Raw genomic sequence first — 25586 nt, 5'->3', positions numbered from 1 at the left:
AAAAAAAAAAAAAAAGAAAGAAAAGAAAGGGAGAAAGGAAGGAGAAAGAAAGAAGACCTTATTGATTCTGGGCATCTGAAGGCAACACTGGGTTTTGCATTCCAGCTGGCAACGCTAAGCAGACTTAAGCTTTTGTTTTCCCCTCTGACTTTGGAGTTTGTGCTGACTTGGTAACCATTGTCTGATTAACACAGAACTCCAGTAAAGGGCCTCCATTATCTTGAAAGGGGGTGTTAGAAGCCTCTGGAGGCTGCTTGCCCCATCTCTTACTCTCTGTTCTCCTGTTTTCTAGGACTGCATTGACGTAGGCTGGTGGGAAGGAGAGCTGAACGGCAGACGAGGCGTGTTCCCCGATAACTTCGTAAAGTTACTTCCACCGGACTTTGAAAAGGAGGGGAATGTAAGTCTCCCTGGCTTTGATTTCAGTGCCCCCCATGCTGGCAGAATTGTGGCTCCCATGATGGGACTTGGGATGGGGGAAGTTTGGTATAACGTTGAAGAGCACTGGCATTTGAACATTCAGCAGACCCACATTCTGAGCCCTCAGTTGCCATATACTCTGTAACAAGTTTCATCGTAGGACGCATCTGTTAGCTGGCAATGGTGATCTCTACCCTGGGGTTGTTGCATACATAAACAAGATAGTACATGTAAAACACTCAGTGCAGCACTGGCACATTTCAGCACCTAAATAAACTGTAAGAACCTTGGGTGCTCTTTTTGGTAAGTGAACTGCCTGCATCCCACATAGCATGATCCTTGGGGGTGGTAAAGTAGCCAGTATTGTGGAAGTGCCTGAAAAGCACATTGTAAGGCTGAGGATGCAGGGTAAGGCCTGCTAATTTTTTTTTCTTTTATTTGGGTCGTTTATTTTCCTTCTAGTCCTGGGTTCAGTACATAGATGTCTTCTCTTCACCCTTTGGGTTGACAGTTTTCTCCAGGTTGCTGCTTATGATAAAGCTCAGCATAGAAGGCACTCAGGTCCAGCACCATGGCCCTGAGCTCCCCATAGGCTGCCTCATCTCGCTCTTGCACCAAGGCCCGGCAATCCATCACATGAGTCTCCTTGGAGGCCTTGGCCACAGCATCCCCACGTTCTGAGAAGTACTTGGAAATGGTTGTCTGGAAAGCTTCCACTTTGGTCTTGACGGCATTTACCCTCTCCAGTACCATCTCCTGGATTGCTACCCCAAAATCATTTCCATCTTCAATCTTGGAGATCAGGTGCTGGATCCATGTGATTACCAGAATGCATTTCTCTTTGAGAGTCCAGACTTCTGGCTTAACCAGGGCGAGCAGAGACAGGACCTTTTCATTCCCAGGGAGCAATCCACACTTAGGGACTTCCTTCTTCTCCTGCGTATCTGTTTCCATCTCATCATCCTTGGGTGGAGGATCTGGGATGGGGATGTCCAGTGTGGCTCAGAGGGAAGTCAGGTCAGCCACATTGAGGGAGTCCTCTTGCAAGAGCTGATTCAGGTATATGATTTTCTGTGGCAAGAATCTGTAGAGGAATTCCTCAACCTCCTGGAAAAGATTCTGCCTGAAGACCTCCACCTGTTTGTGGGCCTCCCTGCTCAGGCGCACCCCACACGGCTTGGTCATGCTGCTTCAAGTTGCTAGATCTCTTTTTTTTTTAAAAAAAAAAAACACATAGTCTCACTCTGTCACTCAGGCTGGAGTGTAATGGTGTGATCTCGGCTCACTGCAACCTTCGCCTCCCAGGTTCAAGCTATTCTCCTGCCTCAGCCTCCTGGGTAGCTGGGATTACAGGCATGTGCCACCATGCCCAGCTAATTTTTGTATTTTTAGTAGAGACGGGGTTTTACCATGTTGGTTAGGCTGTTCTCGAATTCCTGACCTTGTGATCCACCCACCTCAGCCTCCCAAAGTGCTGGGATTACAGATGTGAGCCACTGTGCTGGGCTGAGGCCTGCTGATCTTTCTATACTACACCTACACGTATCCATATATGAGTATATACGCATCTCTCATCCATGGTTTCTCTTTAGTTGTGGGAGCCCATTTGACCATACCATTGTTTAAATCAGCCACTCCATTTGTTTGCCTCACTCCATGTGTATTGTTTCCCTGCTGATGATGTAATAAGAAATGTTAGGAAGTTAGAAGCACTTTCCAGTATAAGAGGGTAGCAATCCCATCTTCAGGGTTCTTTGCCCAAGTTTTCACGTGACCTCTGCCCACCCTTCCCAGCCTTGGTCTACTTTATGCCCATGAGGACTCTGTTACTGGACCGTGCTGAGCCTGATCTTGCCGTGGCACCATTCCAGTAGGGCTGAGGTGTGGGAAGGATAGCTACAATGCTGGTGGATTGGTTGCCAAGGATACTAAAGTAGCATTTAATGGGATTTGTGCTGCTTTGACGAATGGATGTAATTGTTTAAGAAGCTAGATGGTGTTGGCACCTGCCAAGATTATGCCCCATAGACCATTAGGTTGATTTGAAGGCTAAGTTAGCCACACTTCATAAGCTTTTTGATTGCTTTCTTTTTTGTGTTGTTTAAGTGTAGAATGTTCTGTTCCACACCTGTTATTCTCTCTTGGAGTCTGAGTTTGGGTTTTAGAGAATCTGTATTCTGCTTCTTAATGTTTCCTAAATTCTTGATACTTAAAGTGAGATCCATGGATCAGCAATAGCAGCATCACCTGAGAGCTTGTTAGAAATGCTCAGACCCCACCACAGACCTGGTGCATTGGAATCTGTGTTTTAACAGTGTTCACTGGTGATCTGTTTGCATATTACAGTATAGGAAGCACTGGTATAGAAGCAGGTATCTGTCTAAGTGATGACAACCCACCTTCTGGTTTCCTCCCCCATCCTTCATACTTTAGGAGGGAAATAAATTCACACAACAGAGAAGAGCTCATCATTCAATAAGGAAATTTTCCACCAAGCAAAATCACTTGAAATGTTTTTACTGATGACTATAGCAATAGTGGATTTTCATTTGACAAAATCAGTCACTGAGAATAACAGATACTAAACACTTAGTAATGACTGCATAGGAAGTGTTTTGAAATAGTAGGACACAGGAATGAGGTTTGGCAAACATTACATAGAGTACGGTGGTTGTGACCCTAGGCTGTGGCATCAGATAGATCTGGGTTTGAATCCTAGCTCTGTCACTTACTCGTTCTGTAGCCAAAGCCAAGTCACTGAATGTTTCTAAGCCTCTGCATGCATTCTCATCCATAAAATTATATGAATAAGTGTACCTACCTTGTTGAAGTGTTGAGAGAAAATTTACTGGGATGATGCACATAAATTATTAAGCATGGTGCCTGATAGTTAGTAAATGCCTCACACAGATTAATTATTCTAGTCTTTATAATTACTATTTACCATGAAGGTAGGAAGGCTCTAGCTGAAACTGTGAAGCAATGATAGAAGGCTGACTCTGGTTCTTTTTGCTCCAGTTGATCAAATCAACGCAGTTATCTTGGTGTCTTGGCAAGCTTCCCTGGGAATCCAAATGCATCTAAAAACTTTGATAAATGGCCATTAAAAAGAAATTTAGCAACTTAGGAAATATATTGGTAGAGACACGTAAGCACAGAATGACATAATCTTTATGTTATTTCTCATGGTTTTTTCTGGATCTGCTGCCTGACATATATGTTTTATTCTCCTTCATTCACTCATTCAGTATTTATTGAGTCCTTTCTCAGGGCTGGCCACTGTGCTGGTTGATTGAAAGTGAAGCATGCACATGAGCGCTGTCCTTGTGAGCTTAGAGTTAGGCAGTTAGGTCTGGCATTTAGGGCCTTGGAGACTTGCCAAACTCTTCTGAAAGGATACCTGATATAGGCCTCTCCAAGTGAGTGGAGGCAAGGGGGCTGTCCAGCCTACCTGTACTTCCCTTCTTCCCTATCTTTGTGAGGCTAGTAAAAGCTAGGCACATCCTGAAACACTCGGGTACCAAGACCTTCATGATAACTCCTCTCCCTTCAACCAAGGAATCTTAGCAAGCATACCATCCTACTAGACATTTGCCACCTTATTGGTTATAATTGAGGCAGTATGTTTTTTAATTGACAGATAAAATTATTTGTATTTAATGTGTACAACATGATGCTTTGAAGTATATATGCATTGTGGAATGACTGAATCTAGCTAATTACCATATGCATTACCTCACATCATTATCATTTTTGTGGTGATGGCCAGTAAGGTTTTGAAGGCTAGGGTAAAATCTAGATCTTTCTTTTAAAAAATAGGTAAAGCATGCCTTCTAATTCCCAGTCATGTTTTAGGGGGACAGTAAATTCAGTCAGGTGAGAGCTACTCCATAGTGTACTTTTCTAGAAGCTCTGTGTTACATAAGCTATTAAGGGAAGCACTTCCACCAGGAGAGTGAAGTTGTCAGTGATGAGTGGACCGGGCATGGCATGCTCTTTGGGACATGCACACTCCCCATGGGCATCTCTCCAATCCCAGACAAGCAGCCACCATCTCTTTGATAGGTCTTTTAACCTTGTCCCTACGAAGCAGAAAACCCAATTTAAGGGAAACAGTAGTCATACCTGTCAAAGTAATATCTATAGCTAAAAAGTGATTGTATAATGTAACATTTAACTTCTAGAAAATTCAAAATATAGCATCCTTTTCCATCCCCTCTGGCCTATAAAAACCAGCCAAACATGTTCACATTGGTTGTTATACCAGCCTTTATTACTGCACCCAGAGTATTGGTGAGTTGGTGACAATGTGACGAGATGGGGCTGTCATTTGCTGAGTTGAGAATGTAAAGATGATTAGAATCATTAACATGGAGGCACTATGTGAATGACAGAATTTGAAACATTCTGCCACTGGTTTCAGCAGATGTCATCTTGTCTTGCCAGTGACTGGGGTTACAATCATTCACCCAGAAAAGAGGACGATCTCTGATGATTAGGGTAGACAGAAGCAAACGACATTTATTCAACAGCAGGCCTCTTGACTCTGTAGGTATCACCAGAGCGTTCTGATGAGGCTGACATATTTTCTTCTGGGGTATGAATTCAGGTGGTTACTATAAGGCCTTTTAGAATTCCTGGCCATCTTTCTTTCGGAGAATACTTAGTGGATTCTTCCTCACCAGGGTGACAAATGCTTTGGGGTTTTTCCTCAAGATATTCCAGAAGAGCATCTGTTGCTCCCTTGGTGCATGTTTTAGAGCAATTATGTAAGCTATTTATAAGAGAACCTAGATTCAATGGCTGTTTATTTTAGGCCTTGACAGTAAAATTGAATACCAGAACAGAAAGATTAAATACTCTGAGAGCTCTAATGAAGCAATGTGTATGCTGTATCATTGTTACAGAAGGCTAATGGGGAACTTAGACTCTCAAAAACTGCAGAAACAACTGCTCATTGTCATTAACAAAAGAACAAAATTAGAATAGGTATTTTAAAAGATAGTGTTAAGAAAGTGGCCAGGTGTGGTGGTTCATGCCTGTAATCCCAGTGCTTTGGGAGGCCAGGTGGGAGGACTGCTTGAGCCCAGGAGTTTGAGACCAACCTGGGCTACATAGCAAGACCCCATCTCTACAAAAATAAGAAAAATTAGCTGGGCATGGTGGTACATCCCTGGGGTCCCAGCTATTCAGGAGGCTGAGGTGGGAAAATCACTTGGGCCAGGAGTTCGAGGCTGCAGTGAGCTGTGATCATGCCAGTGCGCTCCAGGCTGGGCAACAGAGCAGGACCGTGTCTCAAAAAAAAAAAAAAGAATAAATCTCAGGCTGCAGTTCTTCTAAGAAAAACTGTTCATATCACCAGAAGATATTACTAATCTACCACACATTTATTTGGAGGTCTCTTTTGAGTTAGTGCAAGTCAAGAATGAAGGCGTTGCTAAGATCCCCATAGGTGTTTCCCTAGTGAATGCTCCTCAGTGGAGGCTCAGCCTCAGGGACTCAGAAACCTGCCCTCAAAGATGTCCCTGTGACTATGATGCAGGCTCCCCTTTGCCTAGTCACAGAGACTTAATCAGGTAGCAGGCAGCCAGTTTACTCATCGCAACAGGAACTCAGATGTCAGCCAGTCTGAAACGCAGGGGTCTTCCTGCCCCAGTCATTTTGTCCCCTATGGGCCTGATCCCTTAGAAGCCAGGTTCCACCAGAAGCCACATTTATCCAGTGCTTGCCGGGAGGGCAAGGAATGAAAACAAGAGGAGTTTGTTGTTCTTACCAAGGCTCTGGCAGGTATCACTTGAGACCACCTCAGACACCAAAGGCAAAGGTCTGCCAAGGGAGCCATGTGTTGAAGTCAGCTAAGCCTCGATGACACTTACAAGAGCACTGCACCATTACCTTTGGTCTCCATTTGTCTGTTTTCATGACTGACTGGACCTTTCCTGTTCACATTAATCTCCAGACACATTGTGATGCAAGCAGTTAGATTTCCCACTTTCTCCATTTTAATTATGTGCCAACCTAGCCTTTATGATTTTTTTTAGCACAAGTTTTACAGGTTCCAAACTTTTGCAGGAAAGGAAGTCTCTTGCTCGATTCCCACAGTAGCTGAATTTTGCTGGCTTAACTCTATCTTCTCTATACCAAGTTCTTTGGAGGCCCCTTACCTTACTTAGCCTCCATCTTCTGACAACCCTGTCCTTAAAATCTGTTCTTAGTCGACATTTTCTTTATTCTTCATCATGTCCTTTAGCCTTTAGCCCTGGTCCTGATTTCTGTTTAGAATTATCTTAAAAGACACCTTTTCTGAAAACATGGCATCTGTAATAAGAACTGTTATTTTTCTAGTTTCTGAAGATGTCCAATAAATTATTTCCCTATTTGTTAGCCTTCCAAAAGAAAGAAATATGTGCTTCTAATAAGCAGCCTTATGAAAAATATTTACCTAACTAACCGTTATCTGTCTTGAACATTTAGTTTCATGGGTAGTTTCACATGCAAAGAAATGGAGTTTGTCAAGGGGTTAATGTCATCCGAGTATGACCTATTGACTCAGCCCCAGTGGACTTTCTCGAAGCCACCTGGATGGTATTCCCTCTCCCTTCTTCAGTCGTACTTACAGCCTGTAGTCTTTAAAGGCAGAGCCCATGTCCCAAGCTTCTCCTTCATGGGGCCTTACAGCATGCATGGTACATGGTTGCTGGTGAAGAGTCCCTGGTCTTTTAGTTGGTTGGTGCCAGAGTGTACCTTCTCTTCCTCCTGGCCCTCCTCTCCTACTTGCTCCTCTCTCTTGTACAAAAGAGGAGGAAGAGTGGAGGGGAGGGGGGGGGAGCTGGCCTCCTGTCAGATTACCCTTCCCAGACCAAGGGAAGCCCAGATCCTTCCATTTGATCATGGGATCTGGGCATGGGATCTGGGCATGGAATCGAGGCATCACTTTCAGGGTGGGGCAGATGGAGCAAAGGGGTGAGCCAAGGGGGTGAACTGCAAGAGCATCTTAGGGAGAAGCCAAATGCCAAGGCCTGGCTGACCACCCAGTAGGCCATCAGTCTGAATGGGAGATGACGGATGTAGGCCAGAGGCTGAGGGAGGAAACTAGAGAAAGCCTCTTCCAAGAGTGGGTTCCCCAGGTCCCTGGGTATCTCCAGGGCGGGTTACAGGGCAGGCAGTTGCTGGAGACTCTATAGAGTACAAAGGTGCAGTTATAGACACTGTCATCACCTAGAGCATGGCTTCAGCTGCACATTTCAAAGGTGTGGCTGGGCCTCCAGGGGCAGGGGAGAAAAGGGCAGAGTGGAGGTCCCCATGTGTTTCTAGAGCTGCATGGGGGTGCCCTAATCAGGAGCTGTCCATTTGTGTCCCCTCTCCAGCCACACACACACACACACACACACACACACACACACCCCTCCAGAGAACTTAGCAGGATATGTGGAGGAGGTCTTCCAAAGTCCAGAATTGCTCAAAATCAAGCTGAGACTTACTTCCAGAACCTCACTATACTCCTCTAACAAAGCCCCTCTAAAGGGTACCCAGCCATCAGGGTACACTTCTGTTTTGTTTTGTTTTTTTTTAAAAAAAACAAATCACATCTCTGGGGCCAGAGCTCTGAAGGCAAACCAGCTCAAGAGGCAAAGGAACAAACCAAATTCCTGCCAGGGGAACAGATATAGCCCTTTTGCTTGGGAAGGGCCAGTCTTACCAAACAAGGGGCAGAGTCAGTTCTGAAATCCTTCACAGGAAACAAAGCTTGTCTTCCTGCTATTCTCATTCCAGAATGTTCATATCTATTTCCTTCCTGGTAGTGTAAAGGCAAAAATCAAATCTAGCTAATATATCCCTTGAAGGATGGTGTCTGCATGTCTTGGTCCAAGCCAACAACTCCACACACAGGCAGACATGGACACACATGCACTTAGGCCTATGCTCCCTCCATGTATGAAGACCGTGGAAGGCATTCAGCTCTCACAGAAATCAGAAAATGTGGGTTCATTGATTTTGTTATCATTATATTCATGTTGGCTCTTGTGAAATGTATTCCCATAGTCTGGATATTGAGAAACATTGAGTTCTGGGCCCTCTGGCTACCAACTAGCTGTTGAAAAAACCTTTCTGAGCCTCAGTGATCTCAGCTGTATGGGGGACTCCTGTGATCACTTGCAGCTCTTAACATCCACTGTTTTTTTTTTAGCACTTATCTGCAAGTTGAGCAGGCTGAAGCCACCTGAGGTTGGAGCTGGAGCATTTTACCTTCACCATGGAGGAAGGGGTAAAGAGAATAAATAGAACAAGTGCCTCTAAAAACTCAGGACTTAAATACTTGCCTGAGTTGAAAGGATGTTTTAGTATGTGCATCTATAGGAGCTGGTTAATATCTTGTTACTGATAAACTCCACACAGGAAACCTTGACCTACTACTTAGCCCAGAGGACCCCAGCCCCATTTTCTTTATCCAGTCACAATTGGATGTTTGGAGGGAAATCAACTAAGTGACCTCCTCATGTCTTTTTATTTGAGAATAGTGAACTCATGTGATGAATTGTCTACTGTCATATTTTGTTGGAGAATCACCCATTCTGCCTTCTCATTTCACACTGCCACCTTCCTGTTGCATTAAAAAAAATTTTTTTAAATTTTATTTATTCTATTTTTCTTATGGAGACAGGGTTTCCCTCTGTTGCCCAGGCTGGAGTGCAGTGCCACGATCTCAGCTCACTGCAGCCTCTGCCTCTCAGGCTCAGGTGACCCTCCTGCCTCAGCCTCCCAAGTAGCTGGGACCACAGGCATGTGCCACCATGCCCTACAAATTTTTTTGTATTTTTTGTAGAGATGGGGTTTCACCATGTTGCCCAGGCTGGCCTTGAACTCCTGAGCTCAGGCAGTCTGCCTGCCTGTCTCCCCAAGTGCTCAGCCTGTTGCATTTTTTAAAAAACATTGTAGGCCCATGTGCAATACTTTATGAATCATTTGGGGGAGGAGGGCAGTCCAGAGCTGCATAGAACCCTGGCCCTGATTTTTATTTAGAATTACCTTATAGATATCCTTTTTGAAAATGTGACATCCTTTCTCCTCTGAAAAAGCATGAAGGCTAAGTTTGATGGAACCAGAGAAAGTGAAGTCAGTAAAGAATTAAAAAATAGGAAAACTGCTAGTAAGCAAAGCAGACATCTGGCCAACATTGATCAAGAGTGGTAGATGCAAGACAGACAGCTCACAAACTGTTCCTTCCTTTCAAAACCGTGCCCCCAACTGCCTCTGCAACTGCCGGGTTTCCGAACAAAACTTCACACTCTGTCTCTGTCCTTTGCCACATTCACACACATACTTGCTGTGACCACACTTTTCATACACTGTCTGTTAGTGTAACATTTTCCCCTCTCCCTCCCCCGGTGCCTCTCTGCTCTGCTCTGTCACATTTCATATGTCTGCTACATGCCAAATGTGACACAACAGTAAGGGATTTTTTTTTTCTTTGGCCAGTAATCTTGGAAAATACGATGACTTGTAGTTTTTAAATTTGGGGCCCTGTGGTTTGAGGCAAGGTCGCTGGGGTAATGGCCTTGGTGAAAGGAGGCTTATATGAAATTGGTTATAGAAATGTTCAGACTAGCAAGGAGTGAGGAAGATGTCCAGGGGTAGGCATCGTTGGGACTTGGCTGGGAAGAATAAGGCCACAGGTTGTTGGCAGTTTTGTGTATAAGAAATGACAGGCATACTTGATTCTTCTGTGCTTTCCTTTATTGTGTTTCAGATATTACATTTTTTACAAATTGAATGGCTGTGGTAACCCTGTGTGGAGCAGATCTACTGGCGCCATTTTCCAACAGCATGTGCTCATTTCATGTCTCTGTGTTATGTTTTGATAATTCTCACGACATTTCAAACTTTTTCATTATTATTATATCTGTTGTGGGTAATCTGTGATCAGTGATCTTTGACATTACTATTGTAATTGTTTTGAGGCACCATAAACTGTGCCCATAGAAGATGGCAAACTTAATTGATCAATGTTGTGTGTATTCTGACTACTCCACTGAGTGATGGAGTGATTCCCTACCTCTCTCCCTCTCCTCGGGCTTCCCTATTTCCTGTGACACAACAATGTTGAAATGAGGCAAACTAACAGCCCTATGATAGCCTCTAAGTGTTCAGGTGAAAGGATGAGCCACACATCTCTCACTTTAAATCAAAAGCTAGAAATGATCAAGCTTAGTGAAGAAGGCATGTTGAAAGCTGAGACAGGCCAAAAGCTAGGCCTCTTGCACTAAACAGACAAGCTGTGAATGCAAAGGAAGAATTTGTGAAGGAAATTAAAAGTGCTACTCCAGTAAACACATGAATGATAAGAAGGTAAAACAGCCTTATTGCCAGGCATGGTGGCTCATGCCTGTAATCCCAGCATTTTGGGAGGCCAAGATGGGAGGATCACTTGAGCCCAGGAGTTCAAGACCAGTCTGGGCAACATAGTGCTATCTCTAAAAATAAATAAATAAAAATAGCCTTATTGATAATATGGAGAAAGTTTGAGTGGTCTGAATAGAAGATCAAACCAGCCACAACACTTCCTTAAGCCAAGGTCTAATCCAGAGCAAGGCCCTAACTCTATTCAAGTCTATGAAGGTTGGGAGAGGTGAGGAAGCTGCAGAAGAAAAGTTGGAAGCCAGCAGAGGTTGGTTATTGGGGTTTAAGGAAAGACACCATCTCCATAACATAGAAGTGCAAGGTGAAGCAGTAAGTGCTGATGGAGACACTGCAGCAGGTTACTCAGAAGATTGAGCTTAGTTGAGGGTAGCTACGCTAGACAGCAGATTTTCAGTTGATGAAATAGCCTTCTATTGGAAGAAGATATCATCTAGGGAAGTTGGTACCTGGCCTCAAAGCTTCAAAGGACAGGCTGACTCTCTTGGTAGGGGCTAATGCAGCTGGTGACTGTAAGTTAAAGCCCGTGCCCATTTACCATTCTGAAAATCCTGGGACACTTGAGTTATGCTGCCAGACACGGTAGCACAGGCCTATAATCCCAGAATGGGGAGGCTGAGACAGGAGGATCACTTGAGCCTAGGAATTTCAGACCAGCCTGGACAGCATAGCGAAACTCCATCTCTACAAATAATTAACAAAATTAGTCAGTTGTGGTGGTGTGTACCTGTGGCCTCAGCTACTTGGGAGGCTGAAGTGAGAGGATCTCTTGAGCCTGGGAGGTCAAGGCTGTAGTGAGCTGTGATCATACCACTGCAACACTGCTGTCCAGCCTGGGTGACATACTGAGACCCTGTATCAAAACAGAAACAAACAAAAAGAAAGAATTATGCTAAATCTACTCTGACTCTGTTCTATAGATAGAAAAACAAAGCCTAGATGATAGCACATTTGTTTACAGCATGGTTTACTAAATATTTTAAGCCCACTGTTGAGACCTATCACTTGGAAAACAAGATTCCTTTCGAAATATTACTGCTCATTGACAGTGTACCTGGTCACCCAAGAGCTCTGATTGGGATGTATAAGGAGATCAATGCCATTTTCATGCCTGCTAATACGACATCCATTCTGCAGCCCATGGATCAGAGTCATTCCAAATATTATTTAAGAAATACATTTTGTGAGGCTATAGCTACCGTTGATACTGATTCCTCTAATGGATCTAGGGAAAGTCAATTCTGGAAAGAGCTTACCGTTCTAGATGCGAGTAAGAACATTTGTGATTCATGGGAGGACGTCAAAATATCAACATTAACAGGGGTTTGGAAGAAGTTGATTCCAACCCTCATGGATGACTTTGAGGTGTTCAAGACTTCAGTGAAGGAAGTAACTGCAGATGTAGTGGAAATAGCAAGAGAACTAGAATTGGAAGTGGAGCCTGAAGATGTGACTGAACTGCTGCAATCTCATGATCAACCTTGAATGGATAAAGAGTTACTTCTTATGGATGAGAAAAGAAAGTGGTTTCTTGAGATGGAATATACTCCTCTCCTGGTGAAGATGCTGTGAACATTGTTGAAATGACAACAAAGGATTTAGAATATTATATATGCTTAGTTGATAAAGCAGTGGCAGGATTTGAGAGGATTGACTCCAGTATTGAAAGATGTTCTACTCTGACTAAAATGCTATCAAACAGCATTGCATGATACAGAAAAATTTTTCATGAAAGGAAATCAATTGATGTGGCAAACTTCATTGTTGTCTTATTTTAAGAAATTACTACAGTTACCCCAACCTTCAGCCACCCCCACCCCTATCAGTCGCTGCTGTCAACATTGAGGCAAGACCCTCCCCAAGTACAAAGTTTACAACTTGCTGAAGGCTCAGATGATCATTAGTTTTTTCTAGCAGTGAAGTATTTTTAAAGTATGAACATTGCTTTTTTAGACATACTGCTATTACACACTGCATAGACTTCAGCGGAGCATAAACATAACTTTTATATGCACTGGGAAACCAAAAAATTCCTGTGATTCACTTTATTGCAGTAGTCTAAAACCAAGTTTGCAATATCTCCGAGATATGCCTGAACTCTGATTCCAAGGTAAAGGAAGGTTAACTAGCAGAACCTCACCGATCCTTTTGATAGGTAAACACACATCTGTCCCCAGTCTTATTAACACAATGACAGAGTAGGGAGGAAGAAAAAGAGTGGAGAGCTAGAAGGGGCTGGCAAAAGGGGAAAGAATAATGTGAGACCATAAGGCAGAAACACATCTATCCCATGGAGCACCTGTATGTAAGGGCTGGTGGTCCTTAGAGCAGCTTGCTTTCTTTATTTTAATAAAGTATATTTCTCTGCACTCGTAGAGACAATACAGAAAAAAAAAAACATTAAGAATGACACACACACATGCACATGTATGCACCCAGAATCTGAGATCACTGCTTTAAATTTCTTTCCTCTCTTTCTGTGTATGTTGCATCCTAGTTGAGCTCATACTGTAGCTGCAATTTGATACCCTTTTTTTCAGCTTTAACACAATACAGTCCCCCTGTGTTTTTTTAAACTCCTTGTGTGTGGTTTCATGGCTGTGTGATGGTTTGTCGTGTGGATATTTTCTGGCAAGATGGACTCTTCATGGTGGCTAAGAGTACGCCTGTGGATCAGACAGCCCTGGTTTTGATGCCTAGCCATGCCCCACCCACCAACCTCTTTTACTAACCTGGTGACCTCAAGAAATGACTTCATCTCTGGAAGCCTCAATTATTTCCTCTGCAAAATGGGTATCATAATTCACAGATTAAACAAGTCAGTGCTTACCGATTTCTGCTTATGAATTTAAATTCTCCTAAGAGAGAGGTCATATTATGACCGATTATAGATGAGAAAGTTCAGCTCCGTGAGGTCACTTGCCCCATGTCTGTGGGTAATAGTGGAAAGAGCCAGGATTTATAATGACAGTAAAGTTCTGAACTCCCCCATCCCTAGCCCATACCTAATAGAATAACTTGGCTTGAATCACCCAGCTGGTAAAAAACAAAGCTGATATGTTATTGAATCCAGAGCCTACATGCTATGATGCCCCCTGAGAAAGTTCCCTGTGGGTGTAATATTCTCTGGGTTTTATTTAATACCATTTCTTTCCTTGTCACAGTGCTGCATCAGGCACTGATGGCTCAGGGCTGGTGATGGGCAGGTGCTTTGGCTAGTCCCTGTGGTAATAGTAATGTCACAGTAATACATTTTCAGAGAGCAGAAGAGTCTCCATGGAGCTTTTTAAAAACCACAACTATATGATGCCCAGAGAGGATGAGAAGTGTCGGCAGTGACGTGGATCTTCTGCTCAAACCCTCCTCATTCTCGTCCTTCCTTCGTTAAAGATTTTGATGTTGAGATGGTTCTCCTTTTGCCCTCGGTCCCCCTTCCCCCTAAAACAGCTGTCAAAGAACAGTGCCCTGGCTGGATTTTTCTGGCCACAGAATAACTTGCCAAGTCCAGCCTGATCATCTCCCTCCCACAGTCAATCCTGGATGACAAGAAAATGCTGGCTACCCTGGAACCAATTCAGGGATGTATGCCATTGATTGCATTGCTGCCTCCATCACCTACGGAGTGACAGGGTGTGAGAAAAACAAATCACGGCTGATATGCAAAAAAAACAAAACAAAACAACAACAAAAAAACCCCCTCTGTTCCAGTTTATCTGTTGTACAATGAGTCTGTAGGGTGTCTAACAAATGGCCTGCCAGACTCGGCATAGGAAGGGGCAGAAGGCTTGCAACCTGATGTGGCTGCAGCAGGCCATTAGCCTGCATTTTGTTGAAGGTCCTACATCCAGAGCAGATTCGATTTTGAATCTTTACAGTGACTCTTTTCGAATTGCATGATTATTCAGCAGATTAAATCTTAATTGCAAATGCAGCTTCATCGTAGGAGTACCATTGTGCTTGCTGGTTTCAGGCCATTTTTGCTGAGCTGTGCTTTTCCAGAAGGCTGTTACAAACTTAGAAAGGGGGAAATGGCATTTCATTTGTCGATTGGAGCTTTGTTTTGCCGACTGGATTTATTTTAGCGTTTATTTAGAGGTGCCAAAAACTGACTTCCCTGGAGAGCGAATTGCTCAATTTTTTTGGAGAGGTTCTCTAAATTGTCCAAACTGCACATAGAAAACAATGTCTATGGTCCTTCTGTGAGAGGATAGGCTTGCCAACAATCTCATGTGGTATAATTTTGATTAATTTTTCAGAGACCCAAGAAGCCACCACCTCCATCCGCTCCTGTCATCAAACAAGGGGCAGGTAACGTACCTTTCAGTTCCATCAAATAAAATGTGAGTCTTTTTGCATATATTCAAATCATCCTCAGTGTAGAGTTCAGGATTCTTGGTTCAAGTGCCATATATTGACAACTTGGGAAGTTAACGATTTGATCTCAGCAGGCAGGTTTTAAAGATACTTCTGTTTTTCCTAAAAGATAAACATACCATTAAAATGTAACCCTGGTATAGTGTAAAAATCTAGGCTCCCAAAGAGGATGATCAGAAAGAACTTTTAAAAAAACAAGTTTGGATTTTTAAAATAAACAGCTTTTGTGGAGAAAAGAACTTAATTGTCCAGTTTCACCTATGCCCAGCTGAAGGTCAGCTTAGGGAAAATTGTTTCCCATGGGTCATAGCATTGTTGTGCGCATACAGTGTTGCTGAATTTTCAGTGTCTGTTTCAGGTGGTTAACCAAAATTTTTACTGACTTCACTTACCCCCCAACAAAAAGATGTTTTTCTAGCAATAACTACTTTTTCTCATGGCTCTTTTTTAATTTTGAAAAATCTAATTGACTTTTTTCTGTGTAGTTCAGCTATTCAGGTTAAATAATATAGGAAGACTTGATATTGGACATTTGGTAGCTCGTTGCACACTGGATTCTTGTATATAAAAATCATATTTCATATTTCCCAATAGAAGTCCTCTTTATAATTGTTAAAATTAATTATAGGGAAAAATTCCTCCATGAATAATTAGTTAAGTGGCATTTAAAAGATTAACAACAAAAATAGAAGAAAAGGAGTATTTGTAGTTCTGTACACTCACAATTACGACATTTCTTTAACAGTTAAATTATGAATAAATTTCCAGATTTGTTTATTTATAAACTTATTAAGAAGTGATTTTTAAGTTCTTTTGGCTCACCAAGTTAGGGTGAAAAACTTGACCCCAAATTCCTTTTCCATTCCCTTTGGCATAATTGAGAATTACAGAGATTAAGCCCTGAAATAGGATGTTAATTACATCTTTTGCTCCACCCCCATCCTTGTTTGCATTGAGCAGTTTCATTTTGCCACCTAGTGGTTCTGGCCATATATTTTTATTTTGCTGAAAATGAAGCAAGCTATTTATTTGCTTTTTTCTGAAGACCCCTTTCCCTATAGGCCTTGGTAGTTAATCAGAGACTGTGGAGATTAGTTGAGGAGTCCAAGGCTCAGGCAATCTAGAATGTAGCTAAGATTAGATTCTTCAATATAGTAGGATTGTCAGTTCTTCCTGTGTCTCTAGGAATAATACTGACTTCATTGTTGTTAGGAGACTAGATTGTAATATGGTAGGCAAATTCTTACCCTTTTAAAACAATTTTACCAAAGTTTATGATGGGTCTCTGTGGGGCAAAGCAAGATGGCGTTTAATCTTCATCGATTACTGCTCATTTATCCTGCTTGAATGATCTTGGGAACTGCTTTGTAATGGAGAGGTAGATATTCATATTTTCTCTATCATCAGCTTTCCTTGTGTTTGATTATTTGATCAAAAAAAATCAGATATGAAATTGACAGAAGTGAGATGTGGTATTTAATTTGTAGTGAAACATTAAGAGGATTTAAATAAAGATGTTTGGTGGATTTTTTTTTTTAACTTCTTTTGCCCTCTGAGATTGGGTAATTGACATTTCCAATACCAAGCACCCATCTATGGACCTGGTCATGTAAAGAATTTGTTAAGAACTCAACCCAGTCCATACATAAGAGGAGTACTTTTGACTGGTTTGTGCTTTAGCTATTTCTCAAGTGCTCTTACATGCCTTAGGCCACTGGCACCAATGAGAAAACCCCAGGTAAGGGAGCAGCTGCAGTGGGTAAAGATCCATGTGGGTAAAGACTAAGTGCTAAGTGGTACATATGAAAAAATGTAATACTTGAAGGACCCCAAATTTAGTGGCATGAAACAACAATCTTCTTATGTTCACAGATTCTGTGGGTCAAGAGCAGGCCATAGCTGAGATGGCTTGTCCCTGCTCATATCTGGGACCACAGCTGGGAATACTGAACCAGCTGAAGCTGGAGGATCCGTTTCGAAGATGAATGTTTCCCTCACATGTCTGGCTCCCCTTGACAAGGGTAGCTGGAAAGCTGGGCTCAGCTGGAGCTATAGGCTGGAGCATCTATATGTAGCCTCTTCAGGGCAGTTTTAACTCTTAGATGGAGGTTCAGTATTCCAGCAAATAAAGCATAAACTACAGGACCTTTTATGACTTGGCTTTGGAAATTACGTAGTATCATTCCTGCCACTGATCGAGGTAGTCACAAGCCCACCCACATTCCTGGCAAGGGGATGTAGACCTCACCTCTTACTGAGAAGAGTGTCAGATAATTCCAGGCCCTATTTTAAAATGGCTACAAAATGGGATCCAGACTCCTATGAAATCCCCCCTTTTTTTGGTAAAATACAACATTCAGTGGCCCCTTATTTGATAACTGACATTTATTTATTTGTACACATTCTCTGCCCCCACCCAGTGATTTCCTGTGACTATTTTGATGCCTAAGGAAATTAGGCTTAAATATCAGAAAATATTAGTGGTGTTCTTATAAATTAAGGATACATAGGCAGGTGAATTTAATGACATAGGCCAGCGATGATTTCTGCTTTCTGTTTCTAAACAGCTCCTATTTGCCAGGTAATGCTAACACCCAACTCGGGGAAAAAAACTTACTGATTTGCCCTACCTGATAAAATGCTGGTGTGTCTAATAAATGAATAGAGAAAACATTTTCTGATCACTATTACCCTTTCCCTCTTAGGTACCACTGAGAGAAAACATGAACTTAAAAAGATACCTCCTGAAAGACCAGAAATGCTTCCCAACAGAACAGAAGAAAAAGGTATGAAAGCAATTCTTCATTGGCACTTCTAGAACAGCAAGAGCTGAAGCTGTCTGTTACATGGCTAGTCCAGAATACCCACAGAATTTGATTTTTCTTTGGAATATGCTGATCATGGTTTTGTTTTGATTGCTTTTACAAATCCTATTGCTAAGGAAGTAGGAGAGGGTTATGTGGTACTTCGTGGGACCAGAATCTCTCATCAATTGAAAAATAACCAGCCTAGTCAGTTAACACATTGCTTTTATTTCATGATGTCTCTACCATGGCCACCCTTTCCACACCTCAAAGTTGGGTGTAAGTTCCTTTAGGGCCTAGTGTATACCTGTCATTTTCTGCTTAGCCCGTCCTTCATGCCTAGTGTCCCAAGGTGCTTGTTCGCTGTTGATAGATGGATTTGGCTTGGTGAAATTCACATCCAGAGAAATAAACAAATGAAAGCTCTTTTCTTTGGTCACTGATGGACCCTTGACTCTGGCTAATGTTATTACAGACAGATATCCTTGGTCAAGGATGTTGGAGGAGGTGGGGTGGCATGTTAATAGTGGGAAAAGCAGCTCGGTCCCTGGAGTCTCCTGAAGGTGGTCAGGAGTGTCATTGGCAGGGAAGTAGCTTCATGTGTGTCCTGCAGTCAAGTTTATGAACGTGTTTCACTCTTACCGTTTTGAGAGTCTCTCTCAAAGAAATCTGCATACTGTAGAAGGACTCATTTTATTAGCTGTCTGGGATTTGATTGATCACACATTTTTATGGGAAAAGTGCTACGTTATTATGAACAGGAGGCTGAGCAAATTCCATTTTAAAAAGCAGTTATTTTTAAGTCACAAGAGAAATGCTGAATTAATGAATGTAATTATTTGGAGGTGCTTCTTGGTGGCCTCATGAAATTTTATTGTGAAATTTAATATTTCATATCAGCCTGCCAAAAATTTTACCAACATTGCAAGCTCTTAAGAAGCTATACCTCTTTCCTTCACAGTGAGCAGTTAGAAGTTGAGTTGTGGAACCTCATTGTGAAGGCCAGGTCTATGTCACAGATTGATGAAAAAAACAGCCATTGAGTATATACCATATGAATAACTCTTTGATATAAAAGCATTGGTATGGCCAGGTACAGTGGCTCACATCTGTAATCCCAGCGCTTTGGGAGGCCAAGACAGGAGGATTGCTTGAGCCCAGGAGTTCAACACCTGCCTGGGCAAAATAGCAAGACCCTGTCTCTACCAAAAAAAAAAAAAAAAAAAAAAAATTTAGCCAGGCCTGGTGGCCCACATCCATAGTCCTAGCTACTTTGAGAGACTGAGGTGAAAGGATCACTTGAGTCTGGAGATCAAGACTGTGGTGAGCTGTGATCACACTACTGCACTCCAGCCTGGGCAACAGAGTGAGACCTTGTCTCAAAAAAAAAAAAATGTGTGGTATGAAATAATCAGATACCACCCTCTGTCCTCATAGAGGATAGATAGCTAGTTTCTGGGTAATAGCCAGGCCCTGTGATGGGGACACTTTCTGCACTAGTCCATGCTGACATACAGACTAGGCTTACATGTGAACAACCACCCTAATTGGCTGACCAAGTGACCCCAAATTGCTGGTTCCTTTCCCTCCCATGATCCCTTGTTCTATGCCACAGTGGGTCAGGGAGGCAAAAGCCCTGGTCAAATGCAATAGGGAATCAGCCCTACCTAGAGACTTGGTCTCCCTGTAGGGTCAGCACAAATTCCCTTTTCTATTCGTCCTGCAGGCTGCTGGAGTTCCTGTCCCTGTCCTACTGCCACAGGAGAAATGTCCCCTGCTTTGCATTTCAACAGAACCCTTCCTCCTCTGTCCCCTGTGTGCCATAAAATGAGTTCCCAGCATTCCTGATTGGAGTATATTTCCCCACATTGTAGGGATGAGCACAGTAATACCTGATGGGATTATTTTAATTTTTTTTTCTTTTTTAGAGACAGGGTCTTGCTCTGTCACCTAGGCTGGAGTGTGGTGGTGCGATTGTAGCTCACTGCAGCCTCAAACTCTTGGGCTCAAGCAATTCTCCTGCCTCAGCCTCCCAAGCTGGGACTACAGGGACAGGACATGCCACCATGCCCGGCTAGTTTTTTGTAGAGATGGGGTTTTACTGTGTTGCCCAGGCTGGTCTCAAACTCCTGGCCTCAAGGGATTCTTCCACCTTGCCCTCCCAAAGCTGTGGGATTACAGGTATGAGCCACTGCACCCAGCCCCTATGAGTTTTTTTTTTTTTTAACCTTTTGCCAACCATCTGGGCACCCAAACAACGTGAGTCTGTGTTTGCAAGTAAAAGATGTCCTGAGTACCATCTTACAAGTAAGCATAGGGAGCTTGCCTATGGTCCAATGGGAAACTCTTTGAAGTTCCATCTTTATCAAGAAGAATGTGGATGTATGCTTTTTATACCACACACAGGGCAGGCTAGTTGGGAACAGAAAATAGGAGGTCCTCACTCAAAACTGCCCCATTCAGCCAAAAGATCTGGCTTCAACTTCATTCTAATAGCTCTGACTCCAAAAAGCCTTGGAAACCATATACCTGTAAAGTCCTAGTTTACCTTCCAAGTTCAAACTGTGCACAAGAAGAATCCAGAACTCATTGTTCCCTAAAACGCTCCCCCTTTTATTAGCTCACGGCCCGTTTCAGAGGCCAGCCTGAGACATGTCAGGCCTCTTTCCTTTGCACACCCAGCAGATCGCATGGGCCACTGACCAAACCCCTCAGCCCTCTACTGAGCACTGGCTCCATGCCACCACCACATATGGCTCTGAGGAGATGGCCAGACATGGGCCCTGCCCTCAGGGGCTGTCAGCCTACAGGCCGTGCCAAACATGCAAACACCCAGAAAGTGTCTGAGTGTGTTTGTAAAGCGCTGCCCTGTAATGCTCAGGTGAGGAAGGAAGGAAGTCTGTCTTTGAGCTGTTAAGAAGTGAACATGACAGTGTCATGTTTCAGTCAGGCTTCCAAGGAAGAGCTGGAGTATGCTGAGGGTGGGGGTTGGTCAGAAGGGCGCTTCAGGCGAAGGATCCACATGAGTGAAGGTGAGCAAGGGAGGGAGCAGTGAGCTCTGTAAGACTTCTGCTAACCTGACAAAGAATAACTGGTGCTCTTGGCCTTCCATATTTGCCTTCAGAGATGGCATCAGTGATTTTTTTTTTTTTAGCAGGAAATGAGTAATCTGCATCTAAGTACTGTCACTTACACTAGATCTGTTTTCTTTAAACAATGATTTAAAGAAAGACCAGAGAGAGAGCCAAAACTGGATTTACAGAAGCCCTCCGTTCCTGCCATACCGCCAAAAAAGCCTCGGCCACCTAAGACCAATTCTCTCAGCAGACCTGGTGCACTGCCCCCAAGAAGGCCAGAGCGACCGGTGGGTCCGCTGACACACACCAGGTACTACTGTGCTCTCACCACCTGGGGCGGGTGTGGGGCGGCTATGGAAGGAACACAGGAGGGGAACTGACTGCCACAGACCTTGAGAGGAAGGGAGAGGAGAAGGGGGCCCTCAAGCTTCCCTCTTACATCCTCCAGCAAAATTATCTGAAGACACCGGCCACTTCTGTCCTTGCTTCTGCACTCGGGCAGAAGTGAGTGCAAGGTTGAGGGGCGGGGTGTGGGTTTCAGGATTAGCAGATGAGGACTGGTTACCCAGGCTTTAGACCTTGCTCACACATAGAGATTTTTTCTAGGCTTCATTAGAACAAGGCCAACTGCCCTTCAGCCTGGAAATGCAGGTGGCATGTACCTCTTTGTCCCTCTGGATGTTGTACTGGCCCCAAGTGTGTACATCTCACATGTGGCTACAACCCCGACCCTCTCACTGCTCTGCAGGGCTTCTTTTCACACCCCAGGCTCCCTCTGTTCTTCACAGTACAGCCTATTGTGGAACCCAGAGCCGGGAATGTCTCTGAGCTCTAAAACCCTCAAAGGCTGGGGACATGCTTTATGCAGGCATGTGTTCTGAGATGTGCTTGACAGAACGAAAATTCATTCGCCAACTGGCTGGATACATGTGTTCCATGAAATTAGAGTTGGACATTGTGTGTTTCAGACCTGAGATATTTAACACAGAGCAAGGAACTGTTGAATTTTCTCTGTAAATTCATTGCCAGAACTTTCTACCATAATATTAAAATATATATGTATTATACATGTTGGTGTAACACACTAGGGCAGGTCAGTGACCCAGAGGTATTTAGATGTACATGTCAACACACAGTCACTGAATTTTTGTTCTTATGAGCTAAGTTGGCATGGTGAAAGTCGCATGAGTTTCAGAGCTCTTGTGTTGGGGTCAGACAGGCCTCTGAACTGGAATCTCAGCCCACCTCATTCATAGGAGGAGTAGGAGCTTGGCTACACTGTCCTCTCACCTCGCTTTCTTCATCTGTAAATAGTAGATGATAATGGAATGCACCTAAATAATTCTCAAGTATGCAAATCAACATTATTTTCATTGTTATTTGGATTATTGCCTATTGATTTAGGCATGCTGCAGTAAGACAAGAAGAGCTAATTTCCTTTTTTTAAAGACAAATTTTAATTAGTGGTAAAATACACACAGTGTAAAAATTACCATCCTAACCATTTTAAGTGTACCATTCAGTGGCATTAAGTTCACATTGTTGTACAGCCATTTCCAGAACTCTTTTCAGCTTGTGAATCTGAAATTCTGCACCCTTTAAACAGTGACTCCTCATTTCCCCCCTTTCCCAGCCCCTGGCAGCCACCATTCTACTTTCTGTCTCTATGGATTTGACTACTCCAGGTACCACAATAAGTGGAATCATACAGGATTCATCCTTTTATGACTGGCTTATTTCACTTAGCATGATGTCTTCAACATTCACCCATATTATAGCATGGCTTATTTGCTTTTCTTAACAATGACAACAGCAAAAACACAATCCCCAGCCTCAAGTATAGAGGCAGATGGCAACATGGGTGTGTGGGAGGCTGGCTACCCAGTCCATACAGAGCTGTGGTCATCTCAGGTGCGTGTGAACCCATTTGAGTAGCAGCTGGTTCACCTGCGTCATTCTACAAGCATCTCTCAAGAATCAATCTAACAACTGCCTCCATGTGCCATTTGAATTGGTGAGGCCTCTCTATGTTGCACCCTCTCCTATGGACTGACAATAGAAGGTTCTTTGCACACACATATATTGGGGCCATTTGACAGTCCTGATGATCTTAGCAAGGACCATTTCAGTGTTGTGGTCAGCCCAGAAGCTAGTATATCAGAAGAAAAAGCTTAGGTAAAGGAAAGTGCTTCCAAAAAGAACATGAGCTATACAAATGGGGAAGATGTGGAGCAGCAAAGGTTGCACATCACTTTGTGGTTGGTGAAAGGAGAGCCGAAGACACACACTGGCAAATTCTATTAGTCTCTCGGGCTACAAACATTTCCGTTAGCTCAATAACAATTTCCAAAATATTCCAGCTGCTCTTTCTAGCAATCTTATTGGAAGAGAAGTGGAATTTCAACTGCCACTTTGCCTTCTAGAGTTGCTCGCAACTCTGGTTATAGGATAGGTATAGGCTTTGCAAGCCTGGGGGAAACATGTCATCACCACCAAACTTCTGGGCTCACAGAGGTTTATTTGCCTCCCTCCTCTGCTTAGCTCTTCTCTGCCTCCGGGCCTCCCAGTATCCAGTTGTTAGAAGTCCAGGCCATGAAGTCAGATGCATGAGAGAGGTTTGTGAAGCCAGTGGAAGATGTAATTGTTCTTAACAGTGCATGCCTTCTGAGCAGCCTGGGAGACGGTGGTCAGCCCCCAGCCCTCCACACACTCCATGGCTGCCTAGCTCCCGAGACACTGGTTTGCAGGAGGGTGAAAGGGAGGAAAGCCCTGAGATTCCTGCTTACTCAGTTTAAGGGAGGGCAGCACCTGCTCTACCTCAGTGGTTCTCAGACTTGAGCGTGCCTCCGAATCACCTGGAAAACTTGTTCAAAACAGATCACTGGGTGCTATCCCCACAGTTGCTGACTCAGTAGGTCTTGGGTGGGCCTGAAAATTTCCATTTTTAAAAGTTGCTGCTGCTGGAATCCACACCATGAGAGCCATTGTTCTAGATTCTTCCAAGTTGTTGACGGTGCTCACCCCTTCTTGCCTGGCTGCCTCTCAAGTGCCTGCTCATGCTCCAGACTTGAGAGTCCCGGTTAGTATGCCCTCCTCTGGAAGCCTTCCCTTAGATCTCACGATTGCTCTCTCCTCCAAATGCCTGCCACCCGTGTTTAGCCTAGTGCTGGGCCCCATGCTGTGCTACTTGGGATGCAAACACCCCCGGACTTCTTCACCAGATTTAAAGCAGATCAAGAGTGTATTTTGTCATCTCCACATGTCTTACGGTGTTGAGCATATGGTAGTGGCTCATTTAACAAACACTTGTTGAATGCCATGGCTCCTTAAAAGAGGGGGAGGTGCCAGTGCTTATATTTTGTTCAATTTTGCCTCTCCTGTCGTCCTTCCCAGACTCTGTACAAGCTCTTTAGTATGTGTGTCTTAAATTCTACGTAAACTATTATGCCATGGATTGCCACACAAAACACTTTTAAAAATCAGAGAAAGGCTTATTGTTCCTCAATACTTAATGTGCTTCATATTTTTTTGCTAAGCAATTGGACAACCAGCCTGTATACTGGTTTATGAACTTGTTTTGTTCTGCCAAATTAGTGGAGGTAGAAATGTTAATTCAAATAGTTTTGTGTCAGTGGTCCTCTGGAGAAAAAGGGTATTGTGTTCTTTGTGAACCCAGATCTTCACCAGTATTTACCTGACCAGATGAATGGATGGACGGATGGACGATTGAATACATGGACATGCAGTCACTGTGAGCAGCTCTCTCTGAGAGCTAGGCATTGCCACTCCAGCTGCAGTGTCCGGGCTCATGCTGCTTCTCACCAGCCAGAAATCTTGCTGCCAAGTGTGGCTTTCAGAGGAGAGTAATTTCTTTCTCTTTGAGCAGGAACTAGCATCTTTTACAAAAAAAGAATACTGTACATAACTAGGAAAAGCATCATCACTTTTAGATACATTCATTTAACAAAAAAATGTTTTACAGGGCTGGGCACAGTGACTCGTGTCTGTGATCCTAGCATGTTAGGAGACCAACGTGGAAGGATGACTGGAGGCCAGGAGCTTGAGACCAACCTGAGACCACATCTCTACAAAAGATTTTTAAAAATTATCCAGGCACAGTGGTACACATCTGTAGTCCCAGCTACTCAGGATGCTAAAGTGGGAGGATTGCTTGAACCCAAGAGGTTGAGGCTACAGTGAGCTGTGATGGTGCCACTGCACTCCAGCCTGGGCAACGGAGTGAGACTGTTCCTCAATAAATAAATAAATAAATAAATATTTATGAATAATATGTTAATAATATATATTTATAAATCTATCAATATAAATATATCAATATTGATATATTGATAAATCGATAAATTATTAAATATATCAATATTGATATATTGATAGATTTATATATTTATAAATCTCTATATTGCTTATGTATTAATATATATTTATAAATATAAATATATATTATAAAATTATATAAGTATATATTAATATATAA

The 25586-nt window shown here is 43.1% G+C and overlaps 1 protein-coding gene and 1 pseudogene across 13 annotated transcripts in view; one reads left to right on the top strand and one right to left on the bottom strand.

Moving 5' to 3' along the window:
• The window catches only part of SH3KBP1 (SH3 domain containing kinase binding protein 1), a 383287-nt gene that overhangs the window by 295513 nt on the left and 62188 nt on the right, over nucleotides 1–25586 (top strand). For all 13 annotated transcript variants that reach the window (XM_017540642.2, XM_017540638.2, XM_017540641.2 and 10 more), the window contains 4 exons: nucleotides 293–400; nucleotides 15093–15144; nucleotides 17916–17996; nucleotides 21242–21401. In XM_017540642.2, coding sequence (XP_017396131.1) covers nucleotides 293–400; nucleotides 15093–15144; nucleotides 17916–17996; nucleotides 21242–21401 — 401 coding nt within the window. The remainder of the gene's footprint in view (nucleotides 1–292; nucleotides 401–15092; nucleotides 15145–17915; nucleotides 17997–21241; nucleotides 21402–25586) is intronic.
• Nucleotides 407–1710, bottom strand: LOC108312648 (annotated as a pseudogene).

Source organism: Cebus imitator, unplaced genomic scaffold, assembly GCF_001604975.1.
Source record: "Cebus imitator isolate Cc_AM_T3 unplaced genomic scaffold, Cebus_imitator-1.0 Scaffold128, whole genome shotgun sequence".
NCBI classification, from domain to species: Eukaryota; Metazoa; Chordata; class Mammalia; order Primates; family Cebidae; genus Cebus; species Cebus imitator.
The sequence above is the reverse complement of the archived record's forward strand: the minus strand, read 5'-3'. Positions and strand labels throughout refer to the sequence as shown.